At 38.6% G+C, this 26,651-nt stretch overlaps 2 protein-coding genes across 2 annotated transcripts in view; both read left to right on the forward strand.

Moving 5' to 3' along the window:
* LOC134212083 (rho GTPase-activating protein conundrum) overlaps positions 1–26,651 on the forward strand; it is a 371,885-nt gene that overhangs the window by 141,479 nt on the left and 203,755 nt on the right. The window lies entirely within an intron of this gene.
* LOC134209695 (sericin-2-like) overlaps positions 6,548–26,651 on the forward strand; it is a gene marked incomplete at its 3' end in the record, with an annotated part of 49,995 nt that continues 29,891 nt past the window's right edge. Inside the window, exon 1 of the mRNA XM_062685706.1 lies at positions 6,548–6,814. Within this exon, the coding sequence (XP_062541690.1) occupies positions 6,548–6,814 (267 nt within the window). The remainder of the gene's footprint in view (positions 6,815–26,651) is intronic.

Raw genomic sequence — 26,651 nt, forward strand, 5'->3', positions numbered from 1 at the left:
CGTCTTTTGTTCGGATATAGCTCGTCTGTGTTTGGTGTACCACAGTTCGAACCGAAGTTTTGTACTTCAGTTTATACATGTACCGCTCGGTACACGGTATACACCCGAACCTGAGTACAGTAGCGATGCGGGTTTGGAACTGCACGCAACTGAAGAAAATTATACTCAAGTTGAACTCAGTTCAGGTTCGTGGGAAGACTGCTTCTAAGCCTCTTGATAGGAGGCTTCCGAGCCTCTTGAAGAAAGGCTTCCGAGCCTATTGAAATGAGGCCCCCGAGTCTCTTGAAAGGAGGTTTCCGAGCCTTAAAGGAGGCTTCCGAGCATCTTAAGCGGAAGCTTCTGAGCAGTGTTGGGAAATGTACATTAAAACACTGTGATTATGCGAATATTTACATTTTATCCAGTCAAATTTCATGCACTGGTCAAGCCGAAACAGTTTGCCAAAAAATGTACGCGACATCGTGACATTTTTTTTTGCCGATGAAGCAAACTGTTTATTTGCTGCTGTGTGAGAGTCGTGCTGTCGGTGTGATCAGCATTTGCATGAGATTTTAGTTTCGGCTCGTGCGCAGTACAAACACCACAGAATCGAATTCAATTAACTGCGACGCAAAGCCTAGATAGAGTGCTAGCGGTAGGTACAGATTTATTAGTTCTAATCTCTAAAATGAACAAGAAGTAATGAAATGATTATTTCCCACCAAAAACGGTCATACGTTCTGAAATTATTGTACGAAAACATTAAAATTGTGGGAGAGAAAATAGTAAAAGCATGTGCTGACTGTCGTCTGTTTGGTCGTGGCTGCTGCATCGGCTGTATCAGGAGGTTTCCGAGCCTATTTGCAGGAAGCTTCTGAGCCTATTTGCAGGTGGTTTACGAGCTGCTTCGGAAGGAGCCTCTTGAAAGGAAGCTTCTTGTAATGAAGCTACTTAGCTTTTCGGAAAAAGGCCTTCATGTCTCTCAACTGGAGGCTTCCGAACCTTCATATTCTAGATTTTAGATTAGAAGCATATTATTTAACATTTTGTCTAGATCAGGTATATAACATTAAAGATTTTTTTCATTTTGTAAAACATCCGCCATTACTCATTTTTGTTCGAGGTACCCCCTGAGGCCAGCGAATGTACCCCCAGGGGTACATGTACCCCAGGTTGAGAACCGCTGCTATAGAAACGTTTTTGCAGTAGCGGACTTGACATGAGAAATTAATTTTTCGCTATTAGGTTCTGCAGCGTCTGTATGTAACCTCAATCTGGTGACAGATTAGTAGTTCTTCTTGTTGGACTCGGGAGTAGCTAACCTTGTCGGAGTCCTCGTCGGAGTCGATGGAAAGTACTACTGAACTGTCAAAAAAAATCATTTGACGAGGACCGAAATCATTCGTGACGTCATGCTGCAGAACCTAATATCAGTTGGGGAGCGTCGACAAATTACATAACGCTTAGAGGGGGAGGGAGGCTGAACGAAGTGTGATGATCCATACAAAATTTTCAGATGCTTCATACAAAAAGTGTGACATAGGGAGAGGGGGTTTATTTGGTTTATCCCCCCGTTTAAAATGCCCAATTTTTGCGTTACGTAATTAATGGATCTTTCCTTGGTAGAAAATATTCTAAACCATAGTTTGGGAAGTACAGCTTCCCAAAGTTGGGGGTCGCGACCCCCTTCCATAATATTTACACAGGCTGGGGGGTCACGACCCACCACTTTGGGAAACTATGTTCTAAACTGTTTTACCAATTGATCATATGTCGATCGATTCTGTAATTTCGATCTTATGTTTTTTATGCTCAAGGTTATAACTATAACTTGTTGTAGCAAATATCAAAAGAAGTATCCACTCAGGATGCTGAGTAGAATTCGTTTGGATTCTATTCAGAATCCGCCTGGAATTCTAAACATAATCCATTTGGGATTCTAAACAGATCTGATTGGACTTTAAACAGAATTCTTTTGGAATTCTAAAGAAAATCCGTTTGTGATTCTGAATAGAATCTCGGTTAGAATTCGGAGCAGAATCCTTCCGAAATTCGTTTTGAATTCTGAATAGAGTCCGCTTAGAATTCTGAACAGAATTTTATTGAGATTCTGAACATAATCCGTTCGTTACCCAATCCATAAGGGATTCTGCGCAGACTCCGTTTGAAGGTTCTGTACAGAATCTATTTGCTATTGTGAAAACAGAATTCGAATGGTATTCTGAACAGATTCCACTTGAAACTCTGAAGAATTCGATCCTTCGCGGACCACAGGAAAAGGCTTAGAGGGCCTATTTTTGAGGATCACTGCTGCACATGTTTCATATAAATACTTGTTCATGGTGGAACAACCTAAGTCGTTTGGATGTATTGAATAAAACCAAATAAACCGACTTAATGCTATGGGATGACATAACAAATATTACATTATTTGATTAGTTTGCATGCAAAATTTGATACAAAACGCCTAATGCAAAAAATGTAATGATTTTTTTTTTGTTTGTAGATTCTGTAAATCAAACCAAAGATGACAAGAAGCAACAAGATAACCGAGTTCAAAACTTTTCATACATCTCACCGGAGACACTGAAATCAATGAAAGTGCTTCCATCTGTTGCACAAAAACTCAACCATTAATATTATTTTTGAAGGTTTTTGTTTATCGTGTATCGAGAATGTAAATAAAAAAAGAACACAAACGTCAGTAACAGTTACTCGGCAACGACATTTGTATTTGTTGTTTTTTTATGAAACGAGATTGATTCATGACGTCTGTTTAGACATATTTTTCTTATAGCTTATAGCTTTTAAAACTCTGTTCAACTCCTCCACGACAACAAGTCGCTCCATAGAATTTATAACTTGCTCCACATCCAATGCGTAATCATGATCATGGGCCGATCGATGTCGACATTTCCCAATTCAATTTCAATCAATTTCGTTATCCTCATAGTCGTGGTCTAAATCCAATGGAGTTGCTTCTTCGATCGATTAAACATCTTGTATTTTCATCGGAGTTGATATTATTGCTGCTGATTTAGCCGGGAAGAGCGATGGAGCTGCAAAATGCCTTAAGCCAAAATGGATTTAATAATAGCTGGACTTTGTTTGTTCTTATAAGCATACCCTTGGGATTTATTTGTGTGATTAGTATAGAAGCAGAGTTGGCGAAATGTTTGAGCAGATTTTACTGTTTTTATTGATACTTGATTTTGATACTCAATCCAGGGTCTCACATCCCTAAATATAATTTAATCTAGGGCCTTCATCAAATAAAAATAAGATGGGTAAACAGCTTTCCAGTTCAGTTCTAAAGAAACTATTTTTGACCATCGCCTTGTGTAAGTTGTTTACATGGTGCAATGGCTCAGCTGTTATTGTTTTATTTTATTGACATTTCTTCAGAAGATGATCGATTCAAATTAACAGTGTATTAGTTCGGTTTTTGTTCACTTGCAGCGCTTATCGTGTCTCCATTAAATCATAGAAGTCGGGTATCTTGTTGCTTCTTGTCATCTTTGGTCAAACACAGAACTCAGCTATTGTAGACAGCTAATTATAATTTCCACAAAAAATCATGGAAATACCCACAGAAGGTAAACTACTGCACTATTTTTATTCGACACTGCCCTACTTAGGCAGTTTCGCTGTTCATTTTTGGAAACATTTGCTGTAAAAATTATGTAAATGATTTTCAAAAGTTTTCCACGGTTATCAATATTTAGCTGAGCATGGAAAAATGCCGCCAGATTTGGTATAGTGAAAATTTGTAACCGTTCGTAGCTTTAGCTCAAAGCTGTATTAAATGTAACCGGTGGCTTAAGCGTCACTTCCAGAATCCGGAAGACCATCGATCGAATTGTTTTGCCCGACTAATTATCGACTTATTTCCTCAGGGGTCACTCGAATGGTCGCTGGCTGAAACCTAAAATAACGCTTGATATATAACGCATTATAACATGCGTCAAATGCTTTCCCCAACTTGGCCACCTCCCAAGTTACTTTACTCCCCTTTAGAACTCTCAAACACTTCCAACCCGCTAACAAATCACGGCAGAAATTCTGCGAAGCGAATGATCGACTTAGGCAACGGAACGGAACGGAAAAGCAAACGGAATGATCTTCCAGCGATTGCTCCAACTAAACTAACTAAAACGGAACTACTCGACTTGCTGGTTTTTGCCGGCGCGAAGGCGGCGAACCGGTTCGGGACGGTGACGTCGAACCTGTTCGTGGCGATGGCGGCAAAGCTGTCCTTGACAATAACGGCAAATGAAGTATCACCTAGCTGCAGGATGACGCACAGCTAATGAGCCCGTGCAAATATGGCCTAACTAAATATGGTTGGACGTAAGGCCTCCGAATTCCTCGTGAGAGCTGCGTCGACGGTTGTCGTGCTTTCCGGGTTTATCTTCCCCTCCGGACAAGGTCCAAAGTACCTCCGCAAGGCTTCGCTTTTCACGGCTATGACCGCCCGTGATGAAACGAACCTTTGCCTACGGTTCCGGCACTGTGGTACGCTCTTGGCGACGTATTGCACGCGCTGAGCTCTTCGAGGATTTCGAATGTATTTGACCACCGTCGATTTATTGGCGATCGACGGAAACTCTTTTCGCTTCGCTCCACCGCACAGACAGCAAAAAAACTCGACAAACTTTACTCAAAATCAACTCTGTAATAGAAATTATTCAAACTCGGAAAACTTCTGAATGCCAGCCGTTATGGATGCAAAATGAACAAGTTTAAGATTGTTCTTCCACAAGAAACCTCGCAGATGCGCAGGCGATTTTGAGTTAACCTGTCTGGGAGAAGCCAAACAGTTCCTTGGCTTTGATGTTATGGAGTGCACAAGCTGACTCTGCGTATTTAGACTAAAATATTTCCATTTTTCCGTTTCAGACCAAAACTAAATTTCGGTCATTAGGCCTAAACGTGTCATGTAAAAATTAAATCTTTATGAATTTGTTAAGCGCGGGAAAATCTGAAATTTTACACGAAAAATTCGGTTAGTCACTGTAGCATAAATTATCATCATTGGCAGAACCAACCTTCACAAATCTCCCTTCTCGCTTTAAGAACGAAAGAGGAGGGATTGAGTTTCCCTAGCAGTCCAACTAGGAGTAAAAAATCACAAAATACAGCAAAAACACTAACCGAACGACATCAAAAACCATTTTACGTTTTAGACATTAGAAAACTCGTTGCATTTGATTGAAGAAACCATTATTTTTGTACGCAAAACAGCAACGATTAACAACCCAAGTAACAATTTCCATGCTACTTGGATTTATTTAATTCTTATAGCGGATTTATGATAGCAATCACCATAGCTAGCTTTATTGTCGATCTTATTGCTAAAAATAAACCTCTCAGAAATATGCTGAAAGAGCTTCAAACGTCAACCACCTGTTGACCTTATGAGCAGCTCTACAGTCGTGATGGAGAGCGTGATAAATCCTAATGTCGTAATGTGGTCAAATGAGTAACCCCAATAAGAATATTTGCATTGCAAAGAGTTTATAAAGGTGTTTAACAAGAGCAACATTTTTCTAATCGAAATTTATGATGGCCATATTGAAAATGAAGAAACATTTTCAAGACGGTAAAGTTTATCGCTGTTATACAATGTTTTCATCGCGTAAAACACTTTATTGGTCATTGTTTTGCATTATAAATATGTTGGGGAAAATATCTATATATTCAAGTGAGATTAGGGATATTGCTCTTATAATTGTTTTAAATTTTATGCTCAAAACTTCATTGTTTTGAGAGCGCGTAGTGTTCAATTTTTTTTTTCTAACTTTCATCATGAAATTGAACGCGCACGTTATTTCGATGGAAGCACATTGTAAAACAATATTAATCTAAAAATAATATTATTATGTGGTCATCGTCATCATGATTTTCATCAACATTTTATGTTGTTATTATTTTTCTGCAAAGTTTTGTTTCTCTTTTTTCAAAGCAACATTTTTGACAGCTGCCGCAGCCAAATTCCCTTTTTTTGCGGGTGGTTTAAAAAGGATTTCTAAATACTCTTATAACAGGTTTATGGTGGTTATCTAGAGAGGGCCACTTGGACATATCTTACACTTATAGTGGTCATCAGAAGGTTGTCGTTTAGTAGTGGGTTTTATTGTTAGATCTTATAAATTGATCTAGAAAACCATCCCTAGAGCGGAATAAAACTTGGAATGTTACTTGGGAAGCATGCTTTATTCAAATTTACATTTTTATCCTAGGATCATTTCACTTCTTCTTTCCTTTCCTCTTTATCCACTTTGTCTTCTCTAACTATGTGTGCGGTATTTTTAATTTAATCTAGCTTTCCTATGTGTGTGTTTCTATTATTTACGCATGTGCATTTTTACTCACGGTACCGTTGATGGATTCTGATGCTCTGCTTTACCAACCTTTTATGATGCGGCTCGTCTCTAGTAGCGGTATTGCGGCAACTCCACCAAGTGGCCGCGATGTTCGCAATCCGGGAAACGGACTTGAGGGTTCGATGACTGGCAGATGGAGATAGCTGGTACTGCTGACGAACGGTTGCCAACGCGATATTACAATGGCAATCGATGGATGCTACACAATAACGACGGCTGGCGGTGTCCGGACAATAGCGGTGGTCCAACAATACGGCGTCTCATGGGAAGGTGACGCCAACGATGTCTGCTCGGCTGCGGATGAAAGAACTCGATCTAACGGTAGCCGGCGTGTCCAAGACGGACGCAATAGTGTCGGTGCGGTCCCTTCCCGGTTCACGGATCAAAAGCCGCAACTCGGAGGATTTCCACCAAGAGCGCGTGGATCGACGAAAACGCTGGCCGAGATGGTTGGGCGATGGGGTCGATATCCCACACTTAAATCATTTCACAGATTTCGGTGAATTTTGCTTCAATTCACCGAAATCTCAACAGCAGATTTGTTCGGTAATTATTTCACCGATTTTCTGCGGTATTTTCCTTTGTTCAACTTTCAAAACCACCAAAAAATCTGTAAAATTTTTACCGAACAGTTCTGCTGTTTAGATTTCGGCGAAATTTCACAGAAATCTGCGATTTATTTTAAGTCAGAGGTCGGTTCGAATCCCGTTCACACAAACTGACAATAAGAAGCCGTTAAACCGCTGTTTGACGCGTATAAGCACACACATTTTGAACACACATATTCCATAAATTACCTTCTTTTTCTAGGATACTCGCACAACAATTACAATGGAACCGCACAACACTCTCTAACTAGACCTTAGCCTAACGGGAAGGATTAAACGTAAAATCTAAAACACTAAAGACTACTAACGTCGTTTAAGCATACCACAACAGATTCACGATACTAAGAGACTTAAAACTCGCACTCCCGGATCTTTCCAGTTTTCCACGGTCTCGGTTGTAATGATCCAGTGGGGTCCCAAATTGCTTCAGATAGGTCGTGAGGTTGGTCGAATCGTGTCCGGGGTTGTTGAACCTTCCCGAAGGCCATCAACCTTATCCCGATCTAGATTTTTTGCCATCATAAACCTACGAATGAAAACTGCCATCTCATTTTCTTATAACCTGTCGGATCTGAAAAGGGTTCTCATCCTTCCATACCCTTAAGTGAACGCCAACCTTGGATTGAACGGTCGTGGAAGTTCGTGAAGCGATCTTTGAAGCTTTGGCGGTGTTCATCTTATATGAACTTGAATGTTCATTCTTTGAATGAACGTTTACGTGAGACATTTAACATACATGCGTTGAATGAACTTGCCAGGGGTCGAATTGGTATCTATAAATTATAATTCATACAAAAAGATCTAATGAACATAGAACCATAACTTGAATACAAGATTTACACAACAAGAACTAGCGTTTATTTATTATTTACGCCGCTATTAATATTTATTTACATTTATCAACAGTAATTAGGCCGACACAAATATTTAAAAACAATTATGCCCCCCCCCCTCGGATTTTTTTTTGCCCAAAAACAATATTTTGAGGGGCAACTAAAAATTTCGGGCAGTTTTGAGGATTTTCAAAACATTCTTTAACAAATCCGAGGAGTTTTATTGTTTTTTTTTTCAATTATAATATTTATTTTTTATTGTCTTCCCTTGATCTTTCGGAGACCAGTAGAACATAATTTAAATAAACTATTGGTAACGGCCTTATTACATTAAGTTTTATTTACATGTTTACAGTAGCCATCATGCTGCATCATACCTTACTAAAGGTACGAAAATTTGTTTGGAATTCTTTTGAAACTAGAAGAGATTCCAAACAAATTTTCGTAGGGGTAATTCCCTAAACTGTTGACAATGATCAATACGGAAGTATTGAGTAAGTATATTTTATCAATTTTCAAAGATTTTTGTATGAAAACTCTATTTTTAAGTATCATCAATTACTTGTCTTCCCTCTCGTATTTTTCGTACATTCTCATAGTACATATCCATCGTATAAATCAGCCAAACGGCACAAATTTTTTTTAGCCGATAATTGTACGCCAAATTACCTCGTTAACTCTCATTTGTGCGACTATTAGTAGAAGAACCTCTTTCGAATCGATCCACAATAGTCGATCAGTGATTGTCCAATTCAATTGATCACCTCCAACACTCAAATCCTAGCCTGGCGTCCGAACAAAGACGAGTTCCCACACAGCTAATTACCTTCGCCGCTATGTGCAGCAGAACCAATCAACGTCCACACCGAGATGGTAATTTGCTCATCTTGATTGTAATTTCGAAGTGGATAAAGTTGCATCAAAATGACCAGACGCGATCGATTTGTTTTTGTTCTCCGTGTCCAAACGAGGCCTGCCCAATTAATAATTTTGGTCATTAGCAATTACAAACCTCTCAGCCTAGTGAGGTCAATCTCGTCAATCTGCGATCGACTTCGAGGAAAGATTTCGAGTGACCTCTACCACACCACATCGAGCAAAATGAGTGTGACTATACGCTTAATTAGCTTCTAAGGTAACGATCTACCTGCCCACGATCGACGCACGGCAATGACACACTCGAAAGTCTCCATTTCAGAACCTTACTTCAAGGCGCCGTACCGGTGCGGTGCAGTGATCGAGTGCGAGAGAGTTGTTCATGGTGCGCGGCGCGGCAAATTGGCCACTCGATTTTCGAAGCTTGCAATTGCGATTGCGTTCGGTGCTGCACGTGGGCGGCCCAATTACGCCAGAAGATGAGGAGCAGAGCAATTCCAAGCAACAGCATCAAAATTTAAGAAAATTTTTAATTCATGATTTTCTATTGAGTTGAAACTTTGCACAGTTTTTCAATTTCATCTAAATCGTCATTTTTCGATATCAAATCTTCATATTGAGTCACGACTAACTTTTCAAAAGGGTGTATGTGAAAATGGTTCAAAAATATTTAAAAAGCTGCACAGCAAAAACGGAATGTTCGATTGTTATGATTTTTTCAGCAAAGTTAGACAACTAAATGGTGATTCTTAAGAAAATGTGCACAGTAAAAAAAAATTTTTTTTTACCTTTAAAAATATCATTTTTGTCACAAAAACTCAAATATCTCAAAACCCTATCTTTTTTCGTACGTAATTGTTTTAGGGAAAACGGTCCATTATATTAGCTATCTACCATAAAAATTTGGTGATGGTAAACTAATAAACAAAAAAGTTATGACATTTCAAACATTTCACAATTTTCACATATAGTAAACAAAAAAAAATTTCCGTGTATTTTTTTTTCAAGAATCGCAGTTTGATGCTGATTTTATTGTTTGAGGGCCTTGCGTGAGTTAAACAAGTTGTTTGTATGATATTCCATATTTATGTATTCATCGATATTATGTATATTATATGTATAAATATTATATGTATAAATAAATAAAAATGAATTAATATTATCCTAAGTATTAAATTAAATGTGGCAGTTACACAATGTTGTTATAGAAACTCTAAGAGTTTTGGGTTTGAATTTTGGTATGGGTTATGATATCATGAAAACAGTTTATTAATACTTATTTTTTATTTATTTTTATTCAAATTTTTTAAAATATCGAACACTTTTGAATTATTATCAGCACAGTTTGAGTATAGTTTTGCTTTAATTTTATTTTCCAACAATGGAATGAAACAGTGAAATTTTTGGGTTCCTTGGATCGTTTTCGCGTTATTAAATTGCTCGCTGAGCTCTGAAGCCTTTATTTCGTACTCTTCAGTAGTAGTAAAACAAAATGATAATTTGGTTAAATCTTTTTCTTTTCTACGATTTGCCCAATCAAAAAGTTCTTTCGCAGTTTTAATTGGATGCTCACGTTCTTTGGCTAAACTTGCTCTTGTGGCCATGCGCTTTATAGCATCACAAGGACCTTTGCCATGTGATGTAGCAAAAAAATGCCATTCTGCATCAATTCCGTACATTGATTTAAATTGACATAGGCTCGAAAAATTCTTACGATTTTTGTACTGCGACGCTGCTCCATCAGACATGAAATATATCTTTTTGACTTCTTTATGCTTATCAACGCGTAAATTGATTCTTTTCAAACTATGTAAAATAAGATTAATATTCTCATGGGTTGTGCACACACACACATTATGTGTTCCTGAATTGGAAAGAAGCTTACATTGCCTTGGCCGAAGGCTTGCAAATGAGGAAAAACCTATTTTAATATTATCGTGAATTTCCTTGAAGCGTGTGTACGCTTCTTTCAAAGTCGTCATCATTAATCGTTTTAGGATTGCTTGACGCTTTCCATCTTTTTTTACTGATACATAATCTTTTTGACCAGGCATAGCTCGACTTACTTCATCATCTTCAAAATATTGAACTACTATTTCTTTTGTCTCATCTGTTAATGCAGTACTATACCTAGTATTTTTGGTTGAAAGACAGTTATTCTTCAATTGTTTTGCCTCTTTTACTGTATTTCTATTGGTTTTGAACTCATCAATGGCATCCTGAATAGACCACGAACTTGGCAGCATCGACAAAATCAATAATTTTTCTTTCCTTGTCGTGGCTGCATTCGAGAACCTTTCCTTCATATTTATAATTACCTCATCGTAGTCTGTATTTTCCACATCATCAGGTCCCTAATTTGAAGAGGTTTCTTCGTACAGCTTCGTTTATTTCACGGTATTTTTCTCCGGGTAATAAACGTAGTCCATCTTACTCCATTTAATCAGAGTCACTTTTATCCCAGCTATGCCCTCGTTAAAGCGTTCGATGTTGACCTTTTGGATACACTCATCTTCCGATTTATTTGTTGAAACAGATTTCGCTGATGGTACGGTGGCAAGGCTCTCAGCATAATACTTCTGGTAATTCCTCAGTTGTTGTCGATACATCTGGCAATTCCTCAGTTGCTGTCGTTTTCGAACTTCCTGCGCTCTGCTCAACCGATGATATACAGATTGCTCTTTTGTCAACGTTTAGACGGCAGGACGTGCAAATGCGTAAATTTGTATTCAATGTGGACATTGGAGCATAACCAGTCGCTTTCAGTTTATCTATGGTGCTTTCGGTGAGATTTCGTAACTTTTTTGAACACTTTTTTCCATCAAACGGCCTACAACAGTTGAGAAAGCGGCTACTCATGTTGTTCGTAATATTTCAATAAACAAAATCACTTTTAAGTTTTTACTGACTAGTTTGGTGTCATTTGCTTGACTGAAGAAAAAAATTACTATAAGATCTTTAACAACCTTAGTAGTAGTAATTTTTTTGCTTTTTCGTGAAGCATTGTCATGGTATGTACCTATCATGCATTTGTTGTTGTTGAAGATACCCGTTTCCTCCCGATCATAAAGTCTATTCTCTAAGAGGTATATTTTTGCAGGTAAACTATAGACGTACACGTGTATATAAATCTTTGATTTTGCAGGTTTTGTCTTAAAAATAACATTTCTGATATGTTTCTATCAACGTTATTATCAACAGGTTTCAACACTATTAAAAGAATTTTCGCCAGTCACGTGCAATGAAAATTATGACACTATCAATACTTTTGATCACAACACTGGATCGTGTCTAAGTTTCTTATAGATGCTATGAATAATTAAATCAAAATATCATGAAAACAACTTGTTTAAATCACGTCCCTTAACAATAAAATCTGCATCAAACTGCAATTCTCGAAATAACTTACACAGAAAAAAATTTTTTTTACTAAATGTGAAAATTGTGAAATGTTTGAAATGTCATAACTTTTTTGTTTATTAGTTTACCATCACCAAATTTTTATGGTAGATAGCTAATATAATGGACCGTTTTCCCTATAAAAATTACGTTCGTAAAAAGATAGGGTTTTGAGATATTTGAGTTTTTGTGACAAAATGATATTTTAAATGCAAAAAAATTTTTTTTTTTTACTGTGCACATTTTCTTAAGAATCACCATTTAGTTGTCTAACTTTGCTGAAAAATCATAACAATCTAACATTCCGTTTTTGCTGTGCAGCTTTTTAAATATTTTTGAACCATTTTCACATACACCCTTTTGAAAAGTTAGTCGTGACTCAATATGAAGATTTGATATCGAAAAATGACGATTTAGATAAAATTGAAAAACTGTGCAGAGTTTCAAATATTTTCGAAATGGTCGCTCAGGATCGACTGACATGCCCCCGTGGAATGCCTCAGCACTTATTCACTTACGGGTGGACACAAAAAAAGTGCTTTGAATCAGACATTCTCAATTTGAATGAGCAATTAGAAAAAATCCAACAGTCAGTACTAGAAATCTAAGCTGAAAGATAGGACTAATACTTTTTCAAGGCTATAACTATAAACTGCGATCTCTCAAGCCCAAAAAATAGTTTTAGCTCAGTCTGAGCTCAAAAGGATGAAATCAATATTGACACGTAATTGTAGTGCATTGGAAAGGATGTATTAAAGACGGAAAGTTCCTACGCAATGCTGCTAAGTGGCGTTCAATGAAATGTTTTTTATGCAGTCAGTAATTTGATCCGAAAATGTTTACTTCATCGATCTCCGGATTTGTATTAGTAAAATAACCATCACTGTTAAACAAACGTCGGAAATACCCGCAAGTGTAGCAATTTTCAGCTTCTGCGTGCATATTCTCATCATTAGTAATTATAACGTTTCACAACCGTTTCAATTAACCGCTAGAAGACGTCTGAATTTCGTCAAACTACAGTCATCATCTTGAAAATCGGTTCAGAGTGTAAAGCAGTGCACCTTTTAGACCCGTGGAAAAAAATGTACGTCACTTCACGCTCCATCATCAGTTACCAGAGCTTTGCATTATTAGCAGACAGTGCGAATTACATTGCTTGAATAGCATCATTGTTGGAGGCAACATTATTGCCTTCACCTCACATTTGAATTGCAGAGGTGAGAGGCATGTAGCGGGTGTAATGCGTTATGGTAAAGAGAGTATTGATGTTTACAATGGATCAATCGCCGCGAAATTGCTGGTGGGGATTCTCATCGATTTGTTTTCGGCGAAAAATGACAAAACAAAACTTTGCCAGACTGTCCGGACGTTTCGGTCGATTTACTGGCCTTCGACCATCTTCTGCGGACAAATCTTCCAGTCACTTATTTTCTAACAGACAGTAGTAATGGCTGTCTGTTAGAAAATAAGTGACTGGAAGATTTGTCCGCAGAAGATGGTCGAAGGCCAGTAAATCGACCGAAACGTCCGGACAGTCTGGCAAAGTTTTGTTTTGTCATTTTTCGCCGAAAACAAATCGATGAGAATCCCCACCACCGATAAAGAGAGTACAACATTGAATAGCTAAACAACTCTTGATGACTGTTGAAATTGTGCTGAACTACTGTGATGACAGACAAAGACAAGTCATATGATGGAAGGCTTATTAGCGGCGTATGTATGAAATATTTGCATTTTTTCGTGACTGTTCGTAACTACTAGAACCACCCAATCTCTCAACTTTTTCATTATAGGAGTTATAAAAATACCACCTGTACAGATCCACTTTATCTGTTGGAATTGTTTCAACCCCGACGATAGAGTAGCCTCGGGCCATTTTGGGTGGGTTACGTCCTCGTTAACGTTCACGTGGAGCTGCTTTATTTGGTGACTACTTTGGTTCCCTGCCTTTCGGTGCCATGATGTTTGGTTGCTCGGTATTTCGATTCGGTCGTTCTGCCGAGTTTGTCGCGAAACCGGACCTTGGCTTTCCAGCATCCGATTGCATTGGAGACTGAGGTCTCAACCCTTCGGCGGCCGCTACCATTGGCATAGACTCGTTGGCTCCGCCTTTTGTTCGTTCAATGCCAGTGCTCTCGTGCAAAGTCAGGGTCAAGGCATTTTCTTCAAAGCGCAAATCATAAACGCTTGGCGTCTATCGTCTATTGTTTTTCTACGGCAAATCAACGAATAACTGACGTTGGAACCAGCAGCAATGAAATGAAGTTTTCTTTTGGTTCTGATTTCGGTTTTGGTGCTGCTTGTAATTGGAAAAGCGCATTATTGAGAACAAATCGTTTCGTTTCAGGATCACCATTTTATGCAATAGAAGGTTGAACCGAGGCGAATTTTTATTCAAAGTGCAAATCATAATCGCTTGGCGATGGCAGAAAGTTACCGTCGGTAGCAGAATCACAAGCACTCGTCTAAAGGAGACGCTGCAAACATTTATTCGCATGGATGAAGTTTGTAGCTTTCCAGCCGCACATCATCGAGTGGCTGAAGTTGACGTCAATAGCACTCAAGCGAAATTTTCTCCCAATATTCAAACTTTGGCTTTCCAACCAATAATATTTCGAAATGTGCATTATTGGAAAATGATCGATCCTTATTCGATCTACCATTGTATACAAGAGAAAGTTGAAGGAATTTACTTTAAGCAACAACACACACACGGAGAGAATTCATGGCATCTGGGTAAAAACACACATTTTCATTCTTCAATAACAACTCAAAGCCGCATGGTACGCCTGATGACTGCTGTTCAATCACAACGGAAAAAGAGCCGTAGATCAGCGTTGGTAAACATATATTCAAATTCAAAATGTGTTTTTTACACTTAACGTAATTCAACTATTGAATAATCCTACTATTTGAATTTCGGGTGGGAGTTCGACGCAATACTCTATCGCACACGGCATTCCGCAGTACCGAGCCTGGGGCAGCAGGGCCTACCTCTCCCATGGCCACTGCGAGTTAGAGAATCTGTCTAGAGTTTGCTGGGGTTTGACCGTGGGCTGTGTTAAAAATCCACAAGAAGCTACATGTGTTCGTATGCGAGACCTGGTCATTTGGTATAAAGTCATTTGACATAATGTTATTTTGGTATAATTATGAGCAGCGACAAAAGTGAGGGTCATTTGACATAACGGATATTTGGTATAACTTTTTTTGTGTTTATTATATAACACCGTTGGATACTAATATTAAAAATACATATACATTTCGTAAAAAGCAAGCATTCGTCGAGAATAAAGCAAAAGCAATGATAATTGTTATTCCTCCATTGGATTCATGGTTTGCCTAGTAGAAAGCCACATTGATTGTGTTTTCTTCCTTAAAAATAACGCATCTATCGGGATTCGTTTGCTCGGGTTATTGCAATGGTCAATGTAATTCCTTTTTTAAAGGTAGACGTTTTCTCGGAATATGGAAATGTATATGTGAATGTGAATGTGATCACTTCTTTAAAAGTACGTTTTCCCGAATTATGGCAATAAAAGATGTGATTCCTCTTTGAAAGTAGCGTTTGCTCGAAATAAGGCAATGATGGATGTGATTCTTTCTTTAAAAGTAGGCGTTTGCTCGGATTAAGGCAATGATGGATGTGATGGCGGATGCATACCTCTCTTTAATAAGTAGGCCCTAGCCCGAATTAAGTGAATGGTGGTAAAAAATGGCTAAAGTGGAGGCCATATAGGTATGTACTTCCCCATACAATATATACGTATATCGCCTCCACTATAGCATCTTATGTTGCGTCATATACGATTTTGTGTTGACTGGGTAGGGACCAATCAACGACACAATGCAATGCTACGACACTCCTGCCTCAGAATGCACAGTTCTCACCGCCGAGAAAGGCGGAATGGTAAGTCACCGGTATACTGGTGGAGCGAGTAAGTTTCAGCGATTCGCCTAACTAACGCGACTGGATTAATAACGAAGAGACGCCACGTCAAAATTGGAACATCGCGTTTGCTGTCAAACCGGTTGTTCCAATCGAGTACGATGTTGTAAAAGGAGTATGGCGCCACATGTATTTTCAGGCACTTTATGCGTAAGGCTGGAGAAGATAATTGAAGTGGTAAACTAGAAGGGGCTGTGGGACAGAAGGTCGAAAGAGTAAAGATCGAAGGACAAAAGATCGAAGGGACAAAAGTCAAAAGGACAAAAGGTCGACTGGACAGGTCTGTTAACCTTTGGTCCTTCGACCTTTTATCATAGCTAAGAGATGCTGAGGGTGACGGTAGAGTAGCTACCGACGATGGCAAAGTCTGATCTGGACAGGATCCCGAATATGGAATTGAAAAACAGCCATAATGGCAAAACCGGATTCGGATATGTTCAGGTCAGCCATGAAAAGGTGTTTGAACGAGCGGATATTCCAGGATTGGTGGAAAGGACAACGATAAGCCCTCGAAACCTGGTGCACCACCAGAAGACCCATCGGCGTACAGACCAATCTGTCTGATAGAGAAGTTAATCATGAATAGGCAGTCCCCGTATGTTAAAAAGGCGGAAGAATTGTCGAACGAGCAATTTGGTTTTCGAAGAAGAATGACAATACTAGGCGTGGTTGGCACTGTCGAGGCCGCCATTCAATGCAAGCAGCGCGATATCAGCTTCTGTGCAGCAATAATTACATTTAGAGTTTCCATCCCGGGACAAAAATTCCCGGGATTTAGGAAAATTCGGGATTTCCCGATTCCCGGGATATTATTTTTGAAATCCCGATAATCCCGGGATACCCGGGACAAAAGATACTGTTTCATTTCCGGTCCGCAAACAGTATAATTTTCCTTCTCACAAAAGTTATTTGTTTTGAACACCAAACCCAACTTGGGTGATAAACTCATATCATATTTTTATACCTCCCATCAGACATGATTTTTTCAAAGTTCGTTTATTTGGTAGGCTCAGACATGTATACGGAGCCAAGGTTCTTTGTGATGCACATTCGATATCATCTTATTATAAACTTAGTAAGAGAGGAACAGTCATGAAAATATCGGAGATAGTTAATAGAACACCTTCACAACAAATATTAGATTCCTCTATACCACTTAATGGAGGGCTACTGACTAACACTTTTTCCAGCAGCTACAGCTCTCTATAAATTTAACGACAAGTATCTACAGTACAAGATCAGCTAAATCTTTTGGCGCCTGCTTTCTACCCATCTCCCGTCTACAGCGAGGTTATGTAGTGTACACTAGCTGATATTCGCCTTGCTAATCTCCTCGCGCCGCCCAACATTGAGTCAGTCTTCCTGAGCTTCTTTTCTCCAAAACAATTCTTGATCCAATTCATGTCCTTCCAATCGACGTTCATACAACAAATTTTCCAGCACATGCGCAAGTACAAATGGTCCGACCCCGATGCTAGGCCTAATTTTTTTTTGTTTCTTGCTGCTGATCAGCTCCTGACCAAAGCTTCGCTTGGACTCCTACTGACCAACTAGCAAGCTACCGAAAGTTCGAACCTCCCACTAAATTCTGTATACGGCACTACCCATGACTTTCGTAGCCAATGCATGATCCCACGATGCCACGAGACTTATGCGCCCGATCCATGGATCCTGGACTGCGATTACGTTTCTGTAGATAATCTATCGACACTATGTTTAAGATCCGAAATCTTCCTGGACCATAATCTGTTCCAGGGTTGTTAATCGATAAATTATCGTCGTTAATTTAACACCAACTTCGATAACGATAACGGTTGTACGATGATGTTTCGTTGACGATAAAGTGAGCGTTGACTTAACGTTATCGTTATCGAGTACTCGTTGATTTATCGATAATGTAACGTGTACTACAGTTAAAAGTACAAATATTCTCAAGTTAGTTTTACAAAACCTATTTCAAGCATTGCATCTCCTTCAAATATTCAGAATCGCGTTTAAATCGTGGACTTAATTGAAATTCGAGAAGGTCACTGAATTTACCAATCATTAAATTTCTTACAGAGCCTTAGTTTTCCATAGTAAATAATCTGAGAATATTTTTAATGTCTTAACTGTTTAATTTAGTATGATTAACAAAACTTCTATTAACAAACTACAGTCAAGCCAACTTCAACCGCCAGCGAACCCTTCTTCTCGGACTCGGCGATCATATATTCCAAAAGGGTACTCTACCTTCCGAGAAAAACGTGAATATTATTTGCTTCTTGAAGTCGTTTTTTGCCTTTCTCGTACAACAAAGTTGTACCGAAAAGGCTATCATTTCACTCCGAAAACGACCTTTTTATCGAGGACTCGTAGACCCTAGTGTTATATACCAATCGACTCAGCTCGACGAACTGAGCAAATGTCTGTCTGTCCGTGTGTGTGTGTGTGCGTATGTGTGTGCACACTAAAACATTAGCCAACTTTTCTAGTACTAAACCTTAATCGATTTTACCGCAGCAAGTTGCATTCGATGGAGAATGTTTTCTTTTTGTTCACTATTGAATTTCAAAACGGTTGAACTTCGCAAAAAATAGTAAATATTCAAATAGTTATCACATATGATTATTTCGGTATGAAATGCTCTCGGATGACAAGGTTATGTTCTCCCAAGACACAATTCGAAACTGACAGCATTCAGTTTTATAACAAGTTCAGTCTCAGCATCATAGACCAATGCAAACTCTAACTTAACCTCACTTATTTTGACAGTTCACAGAGCTTGTTTACAAGGTGTTAGAAGAAAAATCGATGAAGGGAAAATTAAAATTCATATTTTTGGTTTAAAATTGCTGTGATCCGAATATTTTAGTGTTATTCTTTGCATTCAGCAAGAAATCAATCGCAAAGAACATCTACATGCGAATAAAATGACGAAACATTTTTATCGGAAGCTGCGCCAGAGGCTAAGTCCCGAAGAAAAAGCTCTGTGAACTGTCAACCTACGTCATCATGCACTGGTCAATGATGTCACATGAAAAGGCCTTTTCCATCGTACACCGGAAGAAAATGTAGCTACACAGAAAAACATAAACCCATAATGAGATAAAAAAATACCCATTTTAAGGTTTTATGCACGGTAAAATTGGAATACTAATTTTCGGAGTACTTTTAAATGAATTTAAATAATATTGGGGTCTGTTCAAATATTACGTAACGCAATAGGGGGTGGGGGGGTTGTTCGATTTTTGTTACGCTTTCACGCACAGAAATGTATTGTAGAAACAACAATATTTCGGGTTGAATTCAACAATAAATATTGTTAGCTCAGGGCTAATAATATTTACTGTTTGAAATAATCCATAATATTGTTGTTTCTACAATCACAACATTAAATGATCCAACTCACGTTATTGTTGAAACAACAATATTATTGTTGAAATAATTGTAGCTTTATTATTGTTTCAATATATGAACACAGTAGATTCAACAATATAATATTGTTGATTCAATAATGATTTATATGTAGCTTATATTTTTTCCCTTTTTTAGGTAAAAGTAAGAAACAGATGAATGTTGAGATTTTGTTATTTATATTTTGGAATAAATTAGACACATACAGTCGCGATTCGCTGGTTGGGCCACGACCTCGGTCCAACTAACGAATTCGGTTTTTTAGTTGGGCCAACTGACAGCCATTTGAGCACATGTATTTCGACTTGAACATCACAAATGATGTCTTGTGACGCCCAATCCCGTTTTCTGTGTTTACATTGAATTCTGACGTACGGTTGCTTTTTAGTTGGGCCATGACCCAACCAGCGAAGGCCCAACTAAAAAGTGACCCAAGTATTAAAATCTCAACCAGCGAATCCCGACTGTATTAATATTTTTTTATTAACAAATATTCTGATGCACTGGATGCACTACTTCGATTGTTAGGATGTGACCAGGATGTGACAATGAGAAAAAAGAGATATGGCTATGAACTTATCCTTTAGCTTCAAGGTTAAAACTTCATCTCTATTTACCAGACATTTTTGCCATTTGTTCATTTGTTACGCTTATGTTTGACAATTTATAGCTTCTTCCAACATTTATTCCGGACACTGGAACTCTTTTATTCTGGAAGAGTTTAAGAAATAATCATTTTGGATTTAAATTATTTTAAATATTTGAACTTACATGAGTTGCCAGTACATCCAAGAGTACATCCAGAAAGCTTTTAGGACCTAATATCATGCCTTCCAAAATCGAAATCAACCCCTTGCGAAGATTTTTATTTTTATTTTAGAGATAACTAAAATGGCAATGCAACATACAAGAAAAATACGCATTAAAAAATACACGATTATCTTTATTCAAGTAAGTTAGAAACAACAATAAATATTGTTGAAATTCGATTATTATTGTTGTTGGAATAATAATATATTGTAGAATCAACAATCACCCCTTTTTAATTCATTAATAGATCGATTATTGAAATCAATAATATAGTTTTTTAGCTTAAGGCCAGTATCGACTTAAAAAGTAGAGAGGTTGCGGAATTTTGTTCAATATTACCAAGAGGAATTTTGACAACTGATCTGCATGGAGCAAATTGTCACTTTTACTTACGGAATAATCGAGCAGAATATTTTTCCGAAAGTAAAGTGACAGCTCCCATTACTTTGCGTGGGAACCTTACAAATGCCAATTTTGTTTTTGGTTCTTTTCATGTGGATACTGCTGTAAGAATTTTGTTTCGATTCTTTACTTTTCCGATTCAGTGAACGGAATTTAACATGTGATTGAGATAGAAAAAGAAATTTCTTTTGAACACGATACCAACCTATACACTCACGGTTAGATGACTTTACCCATTAATGGGTACTATGTTATTGTTGATATTATTCCCACCGTGAAAAATTCACCCATTTTAATGAATTTTTCACGGTGGGAATAATATCAACAATAACATAGTACCCATTAATGGGTAAAGTCATCTAACCGTGTTAATAGTAAGAAATTCTGCTGCGTGTTGTAAAAATAGAAAAAGAAAAACCAAAATAATCGCTCAAATAAAAATTACACATGAACGTACAGGGGGGGGGGGGGGGTTGGGGGCGATAATTTATGACAGTTTGTGACATGAGGGGGGAAGGGGGGGTTGAAATTGCTGAAAAACTATGGACGTAATTTTTTAACGATCCCTCGCGCTCAAGTCCCAATCGGTGTGTACACGCTAACCTGAAACAACCCAGTCGCTGGGTCGTTTGTACCCGGATTTTTCTGATATAAGCAGTTGTCAAAATCTGGGTATGTCAACAAAAAGGATCTGAGTCAGACGGACCCGAAATCTGGGTAACTGGGGACTTAACCATTTTCGGATATAGCAACATGGCGCCGACGTTGCGTGCCGGAGAAAATGTTGGAATTTTTCATTGAATGCAGCAGAAATAAGGTAGGAATGGTTAAATATATCATGGCGGAGCATTGTCGGCACAGCCGGCAAATGATATACGTTGGGGAAAACTGTATTTTTTAACATTTTTTATCGATAACAATATTCTGATAAGAGCTGGGTACGCGGTTACCCCGATGTTTTCGCTTGTACTGTTACACAGATTTGAGTTAAGGTACCCGAACCCAAATTAAAGTAACCACACTGAAAAAAATTCCATGGTAACGGTTACTATTTTGTAGACTACGCCATGTTTTTAAAACAACCACAAATTTTCAGTTAAACTAACCACGCATTCGGACTGATTCAGTTCATGCAACAACATTCCACCAGGACCATAGTTGATTTTTACTGCGCGCATGGTAAAATCAAACGGGTTTGTTTTCTGCTGAAAATCGTCGGTGCGTATTCTTAAACTCACCCTCGGAATGGTAGTTTCGACCGCAACATTTTTTTTGCGTGCACGGTTTTGCTGAATTTGTTCACTTTGACATAATTCTGGGTAGGTTCAGGTTAGCGTGTAGGACTCCTAGACACTAACCAGATGCTGTCAGTTATCAGTTTTTCCGCATAATTCTGTTGCCGTGCAAAACTGCTGTCAGTTGGTGTTTTTATTTTTCTTGTGAAAAAAGACTTTTTCTCTTCAGTTGCGATCTTCATAGGTGAATATAATGAAATTTTTATTTTATTCAAGTGAAATTGTTTAGAATCCAAGTAAATTATATCTCGCGCTTTCAGAGGCAACAATCTCGCTAAAGAAGCAACGAATAACTGTTGGAAAGGAGGAAAAAGGGAGACGGAAGAAAAAAGAAAGAAAGGATGAAGGAAGAACGCAGTTAACGGTGGGTCCGCAATCATCTACCACCTGATCGATCCACCTTGCTCGCTGCGCAGTTTGCCCTCTTGAACCATCGTAAACCGTTTTCACCGGATAACTGTCGGACATTCTGAGGAAGTGTTTGGCCCACCGCAGTCATCCGAGGTTCGAAGTGTAAACGATGGATGGTTCGCCCAACAGCTGATGCAACTCGTGGTTCATTCGCCTCCTACACGTACCATTTGCATCCCACCATAGATGGTACGTATCCTCCGGCCCACAATCAAGTAATACATCACGGGGAACTATTGAGAACGCACACATCTATAAGGCATTACCAAAATCCCAATATTGACTGCTGGGTGGTAGCCTCACAACCCGTCGATCGCAAGCTGTGTTAGAGGTCTGGCGGTCGTTGTCACTAACTCACGTATGGAGACGATCACCCCGGCAACAACAACCGCGCATGACCCGCTACGACCTCCGTTTTTACATACGGGGGTATCCGAAGCTCACCCGCGACATGTTTGTGGCCGGGGTGAGAGAGGTGTTCACAGCATCACAGAAGTCTCTCCTGGAGACGTTGTTCGCGACCTCGCCCGGCACATTCTCTCAATGAAGCTGTCCGGGGTTGTGTCCATGCCGCTAACAAGCAGCATGTCACGTCGTTTAACATCGAATCGCGGGCATGTGAACATCACTTGCTCTACTGACTCTTCTACGTCCATGCATTCCTGGCAATCCGCTGAATTTGAAACCCGAATTTAAGCAAGAACTTTATAAAGCAACCATGTTCAAATAATACCTGTGTTAGGTGGAAATTACCTAACCATGTTTTCTAGAAAAATATATGTTTTCTATTTACCCATTTACCTACAAATTTTGTAGACACACTTTTTGAAACTTGGCATTACCCGATTTACTCGCAACAAGTTGCATTCGACCGGTCCCATTGTTTGCTTAATGGCCCGATCGGACATTGCATTTCGTAACTATTGAAAAATCATTGTTTTTTGCCAAGGGTTCCCCCTTGGTTTTTTTTTCAAAATTAAAAAAAAAAGTTGTCTTATAGTTGTGGCAAAGCATAGTAATTAACATGCATGCAAAAGATAAAAAAAAAATGCGATGTATTCCCCTAAAGTGCTTTTCTGACCTTATATGATTTTTTCAATACATTTTATTATGCACGAGAAAGGCATTATCGCCGCTAGGTGGATTAATCTGGGTTTTTTTTCGAAAGAATCGATTCAAATTAGAATTGAATTGAGTTCCAATTTGAACTCTGTATTATCTGGCCTTTCTAAAATATGAACTTTACCCCTGAACATTGAATAAAATCGTTTTTAAATCAAAAACTAAGTTTTCTAAGGAAACATCGAAAAATCCCGGGATCCCGGGATTTCCCGGGATATATGAACAAGTTCATCCCGAATCCCGGGACAACGAAAATGGCCGGGAAATGGAAACTCTAATTACATTTGACATGTGCAATACCTTCAACATTGCTTTCCGGGTGGATATCTTGAACATGCTACTTCAGCTGGGAGAACTGGTAGGGTTGTACACGATTATGGAAAGCTACTTCTAGTGCTGATCTATGAGAAAGAGGAATCACCTCCATCACGGCGGATGTCACGCAAGGACCTATCCTGATACAACTACTGTTGAAAGTGATGTACGATGGTGTGCTTAGGTTAAAACTTCCGCCAGGCGTCATGCTAGTGGGAATCGCCCACGACATGAATGGTTGTGTGACGCTCCAGCTGGTGAGCTTGGATTAACAGACCACGGCTGCTTAAGGAGGTACCTGACCAAACTCGGATATGTAGCTTCCTCCGCCTCTTAGGGAGGTCTATACATGGTAGAAACGGTTGAGTGCATTCTGTTCATGTGTCCCCGATTCGACGACGACGTTGAAACTATGCGAAATGGAAACTACCACCGATAACATCGTCGGAAGAATACATAAGAACGCAGAATAGTTGAGTGCTGTCGCAAAAGTAAGGACCATAATTGCCGATATCACGCAACGAGATTAGATCAGGGAGCAGCAGAGTCTCACCATACAGGAAGTCGGATAATATGGGGGAGCTCCCACTGTCGGAAAACTTCTCGTCGGAGTAGAGTGATCCGAGCCGTTCGCGATTGATTGACTCAAGGCGACTAGCCCAAGTAATTTGTCGCGCGGGACCGTACCGGTCATGGGACATCGGTGCTCCATTAAACCGGACATTCCACCCGAATTCTTAATAAGATAAGATTTATAAAAATAAGATTTTGAGGGGGCAATAAAATAAAATTCGCAAAATTTTGGGGTATTTTCATTATACACCAACCCCGCCCCACCCCCTCGTTTCGGAGACCAGTAGGACAAAAAGTTAATTGACTATTTGTAACGGCCTTATTGTTTATGGAAATTTCCATTATTTATGTAAATTTTATATTTTTTATGGCTTATACCCTGATTTCTTTATTGGCAATCTTTCTATTTTTATATTCCGCGCCAAGTGACCGACCACGCGCAATTAACCTATTTAAAAATAATGAAAAATGCCCAGAACATATTTATTTTGGTCCATTATTTTGAATAACCATATGACCATGGTGATTGAACCGCCCCTTCGACCAAAAACCCCTTCCTGTTTTTGGAGATTTAAAAAAACATGCTATTTTCAAATATCGATATCTTAGCCCCCGATAAAGCTACAAGAAACTTTAATACCAGTTTTCCGCTTGAAATTTGATAAAGTTTCTAGAAAAAATACTTCAAATGCTGAGCAGTGTTGCCAACAATATTATTTTTCTCACAAAATAATAAAAAAGCATTTTTCTTAAAATACGTATATTTTTTCTTCGATTTCTCAACGGATTCGACAAACGAACAAAGTAAAATGCGCCGTTGCTGAGATATGGCAGCTTTAGTAAATCTTATTTGGGTCATTCCGCGCCAAGTGACCGAGAAAAAGTGAACTTGCAGGTGAATACTATGAATTCCAACCAAATCAGGTGTATCTACTTACTTTGGGCCCACATTTCGAAAAAGCATTTGATCCGACCGTTTGAGCCGCCCCTCCGGCCAAACACTCCTCCCTGTTTTTGAAGATTTTTAAAATCATGCCATTTTCAATAATCGATATCTCCGCCCCTAATAAAGCTACAAAAAACGTCAGTACCAGTTTTCCGCTTGAAATTTTGTGAAGATTTATATTAAAATATTTCAGATGCAAAGCAGTGTTGCCAACTACATTATTTTTCTAAAAAATCAATTAAACAAATCATTAAAAATCAAAAATTATCAAAATACGTATATTTTTTTTTAATTTCTCAGCGAATTTGAGTTTATCAGGCAATTTCCTGTGTTCCTTATCGACCCCCAGGGCAGTCGCGGGATAATCATTGATATGCCGCGAAATACAAGTCTTGATTCATATTCGAGTCCCTTTTTTGCCCTAAAAATGTATACCAGCTTTTAGATTTGAATCTTATAAGTAATGATTAGATTTGGAATACTAATAAACGAATGACTGAAGAACAACAAATTTTTAGAAGTAAATAGCCTTCTTTAGGTATCCAAAACAAGTGAAAATGTGAATGCTGAACCGAGCTGGTTGTCAAAATCCATGTCCAATCCAAAAACAATAAAAATTGAAAAATCTATTCGAAATCCAATCCGTATCTAAACCAAATTCAAACCAAAGCAAATCAAAATCCAGTCAAATCATATACAAATTCAATTCAAATCAGATCCAAATTCAATCTAAATCTAATCCAATCTAAATCCAATCAAAATCTGATCCAATTCAGATCCAAATCTAATCCAATCCAAAGCTGATCCAACCCCTATCCAAATTCAATCCAATACAAAACTAATCCAAATCGTTTGAAATTCAATCCAAATCTAAATCCAATCAATCTTCAGACGAATTTCAGTGTTCAGAACGCTTAGTAAGGAACATGAAAAAATGCGTTGACACAAAAGGTATTTTGTGCTGCCCCAATCTTAAGAGGGGTAATCCCCTCCAACAAGAAATCGTACAAAAAGTTCAGGGAAAAAAGAGTACAAAAGCGTGCGTGAAGAAGGATATCGGGTGCAGAAGCAGAAGCGTTTGGTTCTAGCGAGTCTAACTGAAATATTGCCCTCTTTAAGGAAAATCTTTTTTTTTACGAGATTGGATTTATCAAATTCGCCGAACATCGGCCGCCAGAATGCGTTTTAGCAGGAGCAGCAGGCACTCATACATCTTCTTCTTCTTCTTCTTCTTCGTTGGCATTACATCCCCCACTGGGACATTGCCGCCTCGCAGCTTAGTGTTCATTTAAGCACTTCCACAGTTATTAACTGCAAGGTTTCTCGGCACTCATACATGTGTATGTGT

The sequence above is a fragment of the Armigeres subalbatus genome, chromosome 2 (assembly GCF_024139115.2).
Source record: "Armigeres subalbatus isolate Guangzhou_Male chromosome 2, GZ_Asu_2, whole genome shotgun sequence".
Taxonomy (NCBI): domain Eukaryota; kingdom Metazoa; phylum Arthropoda; class Insecta; order Diptera; family Culicidae; genus Armigeres; species Armigeres subalbatus.